The sequence below is a fragment of the Argiope bruennichi genome, chromosome 9, assembly GCF_947563725.1.
Source record: "Argiope bruennichi chromosome 9, qqArgBrue1.1, whole genome shotgun sequence".
Taxonomy (NCBI): domain Eukaryota; kingdom Metazoa; phylum Arthropoda; class Arachnida; order Araneae; family Araneidae; genus Argiope; species Argiope bruennichi.
In genome coordinates, this window is record NC_079159.1 from 83895248 (window position 1) to 83906026 (window position 10779).

Below are 10779 nucleotides of genomic sequence, written 5' to 3' on the forward strand. Positions count from 1 at the left end.
TTTTTATTTAACCACTTCCTTGTGTAAATATCCATCGTTTTAATGCGAAACACAGTGTAAAAGAAAAATGGAGGGACGTTAAAACGGTAATTTATAGCAAAGCATGGAATGCCTGAATTTATCTTATGAAATTGTGGCAAACATAAATCAGACCCTTTCCACGCATGCTTGGCCTATTGGCGTCTTATAAGTGGTCTAATGCAAATTTGGTATGAAAAAAAATTTAATATTCACTCTATTTTCTTGAATTGCGAATGGATTAAGTTTTAAAATATAAAAAAGAATTGTTTTTCATCACTCATTCAATTTCTGAAGATAATACAAAATTGATTCAGTATTAGAACTCTGAACTATTTTCATAAAAGTTAGACATTATTCACTTTCAAAATAGTTTATAAGTAACAGTACGAAATAATTTAGTCATTTCTAATTCGCCGGTGATGTAATATATTACTTCAGGAAAATAACAGATGGTAAAAGCAGATGATTCGCAATCACATCGATTAATTTTAATTTTTCATTAGAAATAAATGTCTATGTTAATAATATCAACATCGTTTTAATGTGTCGAATCAACCAAATTGCGAAACATGCCACTCTTTGAATAATTTGGGTCACATCTTACTGCACTGCCAAAAGCACTCCCTCAAGCATCAGACATTGCCTCTGGTCGAAGTTGGGCCTCAACTCTCTTTCAACCTGTAATTTTAAACAATTCACGAGCAAAGTATTTGCAGACAAACTGTCTCTCCATATTTTCTTTCATCACTTGGAATTTCTTGACATTTATTAATTGGAGATATTGTTGAAAGCTCGGATGACAGCCTTTGTAGCTAAAAATCCCTTACTCCTCCTCATTCAAACAAGCAAAACAAAATCTCAACATTGTGATAAGAATTTTATCAAATATGATTAAATGATCACCTCCTTCAAAGTTGTGAAACAACTGTTGAACATCGCAAAAGATTTTGTGAAAAATGCGACTTATACCTGTGGTGAAGTTTTACTGAAGGTAAATATTAGCTGGTGTGCCGCCATATGCCAGTATTCTATGAAGAGGATAATGATAAAATATTAATACTTTTTGCGGTTACCATATTCTTTAGTTTCCTGTCAATTCCTTTGGGTATTACAATGAAGACTTTACATTATTCAAGTCGGTATGTTACAATGTCTATGCAATATGACCTTCAAGCCGATGACATTGGAATTTTTCTTCTTGGTTTCGGAACTGGTCTTATCATGATTTCATGCATTGCTTGCACATATGTAAGTCGTGAAAGTATCATAGGTTCTATATAAAGTGACGGAACGAGAAATAATTATTCTGTAATATAGATAATATAAGAGAAACTATCGATAATAAGAGTATGGTTTTTGTATATACGTGTGTAATGATGATAAATAAGTTGGATCAAACAACGGCATGTTGTTTTTTTTTCAACTAATAAGGATACAACGGTATGGATTTTTAAGAAATTCTCCTCTGAAATGCATTGTTCATAATAAACGTTAAAAGATCCAAAAAATGGCCAAATGGAGTCGCGCAATCATCATCATTCAATCATTGACGACAACGAATTATCGCCAATCCCACACAGTCAATTGCTGTTGTTTCTAATGGCACTTGTCCTTGACAAGCCCATTGACTTTAAATCCTTTGCGGATAAAGCCAACAACTTAGCTACACACGTGTCACAACCCTATTTTACGGGCGGACTTCATTCATTCACCACAGATCGTAATTTAGACCTGAATCAGAGAACGATCACCCCTGATCCAGTACCCCCAGTGGTATTACTCTCGACATGGAGGACTTTGTGACCACGACAGATTTAACGCGCGTCAGCCACCAAGCACGCGGGGAGTCTTTGGTCGGCGGGGTTCGAACTCGCAACCCAAGAGATGCGAATCCAATGCCCTACCAACCAGGCTATCCCGGCCACACAGTTATTTAATAAATACCAATATAAGATTCAAAATCAGTTTTTTTTTAATAATTATATACAATTCTCATTTGCCCTATTTAAATATTGTTATTTTAATTAATTATTAGTGTGCAAAGTGTACTAAAAATAAAAGATGACAATGTGCTCTCTAATAGCAGAAAAAAAAAATAGAGTAATACTTCAGATTAGTATTCAATTTCTCACCAAACACAATAGAATCGTGCCAATCTACCAAAAACTTGCCAAACTTCGGATTGATGGTAATAGTTACAATACATGGCCAGAAATATATAGTTTAGGATTGCATTAAAAATTATCAAAATTACATATTTGGCGAAAAATTGTCCTCAAAAGTTCGACATTGGTATTAATTCAAAGGGCATTAAGTCGGACTTCTTTGGTGTTTTTGACTTTCTAAAGTAAACTATATTTGAAATCTAATTCATTCAAAGATCATTTGACTATTCTTACTTCCGTTGGCAAAATTTCTACGAGTAATATATATTTAAAAATTGCTTCAAAAGCGTCTGTGAATTTTTATACAATAATTCGTGAGTATAATGATTGTTTTGATGGGATGAACATATAGGTTGTTTTGTTTTGGATACTGGTATTAAAGCTACTTCAGCGAATATTCGAAACAAATCTGGATTATAAATGGTTGAACATACTTTAAAAAAGGTTATTAAAAATTTATTATGGTAGGTGCAAAAGGTAAAAACCAAACTGGTATTTTTCCGTTAGCCGGCGCCAGTGAAAAATCGCCAAATAATGTAGAATTCCGCCAAATTCACATTTGGTTCACAATTGGCGACATTTGCGTCCGACTAACAGAAAAGTAACAAACTAAATAATGGCAGATTTAACAATGGCAAGAATAACCATTTCTAGAGTGTTTGTGACCCATTTAATATCAAATTAATGTCTGGTAGAATTAAAAATATATATAAATGTTATGTTTGCGTCTTTGTATGTTTCGTAATTATCATTTAGAAATAGTCAATAGTTTAAGTACAGATACTTTTATTAGTGCATTGAATTTTAATTATTAATTAAAAACTAACTTTCCCGCCAAAAAATCTTCATTTCCCCACCGCCAAATGAGTAAGGTTCAGTTTTTTTTCACCACGCTTAAGGCTTAAGATTTTTCGGCCAATTATTTCAAACGATTATGTTTATTTTCTTAATGTTTGATGCATTTAAAATTAAACATTGCTAATGAATAGATCTTTCAGATTCATTTTGAAGTACTTTTGAATTAAAATAAAACAGAATAAAGGAAATTAAAAATTTCTAATCTGCATAGCGTTACGCGAGTTCGCAAATTGTGCAGACTCTCTATGGCAGAGGATACCGACGTGCTCTGATTGGTCGATTTCTTTCGCACAGACTTTCTATGTTGTAGCAACCCTGTTGCATTGTTGTGTAGTTGTACGTACTTTTTCCCTGCCATTTTTCAAAATGGAGAAATTAAATCTTCCAGAGAAATACAGTTATAAAATAATTGAGATTGATGAGAATAGAGCTATTTTTCGCATTTCTGATCTTGTAAATAAAGAATCAGCACAGGTAACAATTTTTCTGTGAAGTATTATTAAAATAAGGCTTGAAAATCAAGCTTTTATTTTACGGGAAATGATCGGCCAATTTTTTAATTAAATTTTCATTTTAAAATCATTTCCAGAAAATATTTATATGCAAATAAACTATATTTATTAAGATATTTAGATGACATTAAACAGAATAGAAATCATTATAATTCTTATTGAATATTCATGTAAAATAAAATAACACAAGGAGATATTTATTTTTTAATTTTGTATTCAAATTATTGCCAGAAAATGTCTATCTGGAAATGTGCTATATTTGTTAAGATATTTAGATTCATATAGTTATTAACTTAATATTAAGATTTATAAATATATAAATAGTTTATACATTTCTTTTGAATACTTATTTCTTGCATTTCTGTAACACATATTTTAGGAATGGATTAAAGAATATGAACAAAGATCAGAAACAGTTTGGCGTGTTCAGAGAACACATAAATCAACTGGGCGCCTTAATGTTTATAAAGGTGACTTTAGATGCCAGCACAATGTGCAACAGGTAATAACTAATATTTTATATTTTACTGCTTCAAATGCATTATGTGTGTTATTTTAGACACTTTATGTTTTATCATTTATATAATGACAAGGTTAGATTTAAAGTTTATTTAGCATGTGGCAAGAGACATATTTATATCTGTTTAGCTACAAATATATTTAATTGTATCAAATTCCATTATAATAAGTATTTATATTATACATGTTTTGTTAAATTGTTTTACTAAGTTTTAGAGCTTCCATACTCTGTACTATATATTGACATATATTTTTAACTAAGGTGTGATCTAAAATTTCATTTTGCTTAAGGCAAGACTGATATTTTTGGCTGCCTTATTACAAAACACTTAGCAAATATTGCATAGTTTATATGTATTTTCCTAGTATGGAAATATCTGTTCTTTTTATTCTCTTTTCAATCTTCTGACCAGTTTGATAAACGAAAAAAATTTGTTTTTGTGTGTGTGTGTGTGATTTGATTTGTGATCTTTATAACACACATTCCATGAATGAGATCGTATTTTATGTTAAGAAAAAAATTTCAGTTCTGGCACTAATTTGACTTGAATTTAAAAGCTGTACCTGATAGGCCAGTTGCACCCAATAAAGGGTCAAAAATTGAAATAAAATATTGTTTTTTTTTAATAATTTTAATAAATTTATGATCTTTAAACACATTTTAAATATTGTTCAAATAAAAAATAAAGACTAGATTGGTTTATTATTATTTAAAATTTTTAAAGCAGTACTTCATAGCTTTATAAATAATATTTATTCTCTTCTACTGAAATTCATCGGCACAGTGCTCTCATTATTGATAATTATATAAAGATTATTTTTACAGGTATCAAAACATGTGAAAGAAAGTAAAAATACTGGATGGCCTGCAGTTCTTAAAATTACTATTCAAAGGTAAGTTTTAATTATTTAAATTTGATTAATAATAATAACAAATAATATATATAATAATATATAATCAAATACTTTTATTTAGTGTGATTATTGGATTTGTCACTTACATACTTATAAAATTAATTTAAAAAATAGATTACATTTTTCTTTATATGTGTCAATACCTAATATCTTCATTTACTTATTTATTTTTCAGTATCAATAATTATTTCTTATATTTTCAATAATAATTTTTTATTTCTAATGTTATTATGAATTATCATATTTTGGAAAGCTTAAATTTTCTTTGCTTTTATTTTAGATGTTTAATATATCCATGGTAAAATACTCAAATTATTTTGATTACAGGTATTTTTCACTGCCAAAACACAAAGATCCACTCCCAGAAGTTATAGAGTTTCCTGCATTATGTGAGCTTCTGTACTTGCATAATCATTTGCTTGACAGTGCTGCTGTTAAAAAGTTCAGGCCATTATCAAACCTAACGCAAAAGCGTCTGATAGAATTGTTTAAATTAGGGCATACTGCAGCTACTGCAAGACAGATGTTGCAAATGGAATTAGAGCTTCAGAGTAATGAAGATTATGCAGAAGCATGCATGGACAGTTCTAAGCTACCTTCATTATCTGTCGTAAATCACTTGCTAAATAATGAATTTAGGAAAATCTATGGATCTCGAAGAGAAAACGATATTGACAGGGAAGTTGAAAAATATATTTCCTCATACAATCAACAGCCATTCTGTAAAGCTGCTTTTTCAAAAGTAAAGAACAGTTTGGCGATTGCTGTAGTGACGCCGATAATGAAGCGAAGTATAGATTTACTTAGCAACGTTCAAGAAATGATAATGCTTGATTCATCTGGCCACATGGACAGATTAAATCATCGTGTTTATTTTTTTATTTCTCCAGGTGTAGCTGGTGGAATACCTATTGACTGCATCATCACAAATGCAGAAGAAACTAATATTTTTCGTGAAGTAGTGAAACTTCTTAGTGAGTGTTTCCCTGAGAAATGCTGTTTATTGCAAAATGGGCCACTGATTGTAATGACAGATGATGATCTGAAGGAAAGAGAAGTTCTGAGTGAAATATGGCCAAATTCTACTTACTTACTCTGTCAGTTTCATGTGCTAAAAGCAGTGTGGCGATGGCTTATGAACAGTGAAAATAAAATTCTAAAAGAGCACCGTCAAGAATTATATTTTTCCTTTAAATCATTGATGTATGCAGAAACTGAAATGCAACTGAAAGAGTTGCTTCAAAATATGTTGGAGAATAGCACAGTCAGGGAATATGACAAGTTCATCATATATTTGAGCAAGTTGTTCTCCCAAAAGCATTTATGGTGCACTTGTCATAGAAAAATGCTTTTAACCAGGGGAAATAATACAACAAACTATGTTGAAAGTTTGTTCAAAGTTTTAAAAGAGACCATACTTGGACGAGTGAAAGCATTTAGCTTAGTTCAATTATTGGACTTCATTGTCACAAAATTTGAGAAGTATCTACATAGTAGATATTTAGATTTTAGTTTTGGTCGTTCTAACAAAAAACTAGTAAAAAGGTTTTTGCCTGATGATAAAGGAATAATTCAAAACATCAGATCACTAAATAAAGATAACACTTATTTTGAAATTGATCAACATTTTGTTGATTTGGAAAGTTCCATTTGCACTTGCTTTGTTGGCATGAATGGAAAGCTTTGCAAACATTTAAGTGCTGTAATTCCGAAACAAAATAAACAATCAACATTTGTCTATTCTCTAGAAAGTAGAAAATTAATGTATGAAGTGGCTACTGGAAAAAAATTGGATTCAAATAGCACCCTCTTGCTACCTTTAAGTTTTAACCCATCACACAATTTTCCTTCTTCTCAATCTGATGATGCTCTACAACCACAATTTTCTTCTACGGTACTTCCACATTCATCTAACAATATACTTTCACAATTTAATAATAATACACTAAAACATTCTTCAAATGACACACTTTCACCTAGAGATATTGACACATTTTCACAGCCTTGCAATGATAACAACATGATTCTACCAACTATAAACACTACTTCACAGCCCATTGCAGCTACATGTCAAAACTCAGACAGTGAAACAGATGATGATGATGATGGTGATTATTTACAAAAATTTTATGATATAATTAATCGGATTAAATCCGGTTACAAAAATAATCCTGATGTTTTTAAGCCAGCAATAAAAAAAATGGTGAAGAATGTTAACAAGTTTGGAAAAACAGAAACTGGATTGGTGTCTACCTTGCATAACTTTGGAAGGTACTTTTTTAAACTTATTTTTGTAGGCTTGTTAAGTTTACACTGGAAAATTCACAAGATAGAAAATAAGATTTAATGTGTAACAATTTAATATTTATATTGTATTGTAGCAAATTAATTTTATTATTTTTAAAGACTAAACTTTTTTTTTTTCAGTTTTGAAGTGTGTTTAGCTTTAGATTTCTTAATTGTTTGATGTTTTTCTTTTAATTTTTATTGCTGTAAAAATTGAAACTGAAAGAGTGATAGATTTACTACAATATACATTCAATACAAGAATCTAAAAATGTATTATTAAAATTTTAGCTAAACAGTGTATGGGTTTTTATTAATTTTATTTTAATGTTCTCTAAAGTATAGTTAATGTTTATGTTATGGGTTAATACTAACAACTTTTTTTACACCACATTTAAAGAGTTTAGCGAAAGAAAGTGTCAAATAGCAATTTAAAAACTTCTACATTCATCATTTATAATATGGTAGGATATTATTCTATAGAAAATTTAATAAGAGAGTTTCAGTATGAAAAGGGGTTTTGTAAGTAGCTTTCTTGTATTTTTATACATTCTAAAGCTAAATTTCTTTAATTTATTAAAATGTCATGCAGGACTTTCTTCCACTAAACTCTTCGGTTGTATGATGAAGTTGGCAGAAATTTACTTAGATTTCTTCTTTTGTTTTCCCTTCCTTTTAGAAACCTTAACTACTCAAGCACAGGGGTGTTTGTGCTCCGGGGAAACCCCGGAATTCCGGGGATCGTCGTTCAAAAGGAAGTAGGAATAATAATGAATTATTTATTTTGATCTGGGTAATTTTGTTTGCTTTGAAAGCAGAAAACGCAAGGCCAGTGTGTGTGGTGAAAACTTTTCCTTTCTTTCTCCAAAGGCAGTGATAATGCGTGAAAAGGGGGAAAAAACTTCTTTTTTGTTCTTTCCTTTTTGCGAGTTATGACTCATTCCCCCGGTTCTCGGACATTCTCTTCTGGATTCTTTTCGGCAAGTAGGCGCGGCAGAAAAAAAAGGGAGAGACTTCGTTCGACCAGATGTGCGATCACGTGACCTGGGTTCAAAGGTCTTAATTTTGCAAAATTAATGGTTATTAATTTTGCAAAAAAAAAAAGTAATTCGTTGAACTTTTATAAGTAGGTCATTCAATACTTCATAATTGTAATTTTTCACCCCCCCCCTTCTCGAAACTCCAAAATATCGGTAGTAAGTCCTTAAAAGTTTCAGGGGATTTTTTGGGGTCCCACAAACACCCCTGCAAGCAGAGTTTTGAAGTGCAGCAGAAGGAGAGGCAATCAAATTCCTGTTGAACCTACAGCAATTGCAAGAAGAAAATCTATTTATTCTGGTAGGAAAACTCAAGTTGGTGGAAGGCCAGTTAAACGAGCATTACCACCTGCCCTAAAAGAACATACTTATGGAATATTCTCTGAGTTACCGAAAAAACATCGAAAAACAAAACATAGTTTGACGCATTGTGTTGAAAAGAATGTATCTCTTCCAAATTAATTTATATTTATTTTATTACTATCATGCTTAAAAAAAATATGTTCCTTGGTTTTTTTTATTTTTTATACATGCTTTAAAAATGTATTAGAAAATTTTAACAGGATTTGTATGGTGTTGAAATAATTGGTATTAATGATATAAAATTTTAATGCTATTAAATAGCACTTCCATGAAACTGTTATATGTTAAATATTTTTCAGCTTATTATATATTAAAAATTAAAGAAGTTGAAAAAGTATTTACAAGTTGCTCTGTTGTATATTGAAACATTTTTAGAAGATGAATAAAACATACCTTTGAAACCAAAGAGTCCTGAATTTTTTTATTGATGTTATATGTATTCATATATATCAAACTTTTCATAAAATCAAACTTGAGCTGTTAATTGAAGTAATTGTTTACATGTGCATTCTAAAACTTACTCCTATGCATTGAACTCATTCACAAACTTACTCATTCTTCTCCTGCACTTTCTTTTCCTTAGTTTTTATTATTTTCTGCAATACTTTAAACTTCTGGAATAAATTGTTTTCAAAGTACATGATTTTAAGCAGTGTATAGAAGAAACAAATATAAGAAGAAAAAAAGAGACTAATTTTTATCATAAAAAATAAAAGTTGAAAAATTAGTTCCTAGGGATTAAAAAGCATGAAGAAGCACATAGCCTCAAAGGATTTGCATCTTCCTTTCCGGCTGAAAATTGAAGTAGTTATTTATATAAAACATACTGTACTGTTGTACTGTTGTTACTGTTTGTACTTATTTAAAATATAAAACACTAGATATTTATGATTAAAAATCTATTTAATGTAATTGGTTAGAATTTTTTTAAAATTTTTTTTATCCATATAATTAAATTGACTAGTCATGCCAACGGATGAGAAGTGAAGTGAAGAAGGGATTTAACACAGTGCCTGAACTTAAAAATGATAAGAACATTTTATATTAGAGAATATCGAGAATATTAATTTATCATTTTATATCGAGAATATTAATTTTTTTTAAATTTCAAATATAAGAAAAAGAAATATATGAAGTTTTTAGTATCTTCTGTAAACCTGTATTTCTATATCATTTATAAATCTATCAATTAAACAAAGAGAGACAAAGCATTAGGAAAAATGTATTCCTAATCCACAAAATCTTTCATTCTAAGAATTATAAAAATAATCAGTATTATGCTATTATTATGAGATATTAAAAAGTAAGTCTACCATCAACATTTTATACATATGAATTATTTTTACTGAGTGATACAAAAAAAAATCATTTTTAAAAACATAAATGGGTACAAAAGTCTTCAAACTATAATGAATGTTTTAATTTATTTGTGAAAAGAGATCATGTCTTAAATAAGTTTTTCATTTTGAGGTTTTTAGATATACTACATAAATATAGTTCACAAAGGAGGCAAAAATAGACTAAGTATTTAGAATATTCATGTTTAAAGTCAGCATATATTTTTTCAATAAAATAATTTATGTGAACAGTAAAATCTGTACTAAATCTATTTTGTTTTGATAGTTAGTATCTACTATTACTCCAACTGAAATTAATAAATTGCAAAATATAAGAAAATTTCCAATTGAAAAGAGTTTTTAAAAAAGTTCCTAAAAAATAAAAATTTTATTTTTCAGTTTAAAGTACATAGCAATGATTTGACATGTCATACCATTTATTGTAACTATTAAACTGTTTTCATTGTTGAGGGAATGAAGATATATTATTGGCTCTAGATAAAATTCAAACTGTATTCGTTTGTGGAAATCGAAAAAAATATTGTAAGAACTTAACTAATATATTTAAGTCACAAATACTAAAGACACATGTTTATAAAATTTTAATTGTTTGAATGTCCAAAGAAATTGTTTTCAAATGGAGTTGGGGATATATAACTTTAGTTATTGAAAAATAAATATTAAAACAATTCTTTATAACATCTCTTAATAAAAATTTTGGAATAATTAATAAAAGTTTTGAAAATTATATATTTCTTAATATTAT

At 29.3% G+C, this 10779-nt stretch overlaps 1 protein-coding gene across 1 annotated transcript; it reads left to right on the top strand.

Annotated features, from left to right (window-relative positions):
* The first annotated feature begins 3390 nt into the window (after positions 1–3390).
* LOC129985340 (uncharacterized) lies at positions 3391–8993 on the top strand. The gene is made up of 4 exons (XM_056095328.1): positions 3391–3518; positions 3936–4058; positions 4902–4969; positions 5318–8993. Exons 1-4 carry the CDS (start codon positions 3411–3413, stop codon positions 7335–7337), a joined length of 2319 nt encoding a protein of 772 aa, XP_055951303.1. The 5' UTR covers positions 3391–3410; the 3' UTR covers positions 7338–8993.
* The last annotated feature ends 1786 nt before the right edge of the window (positions 8994–10779 follow it).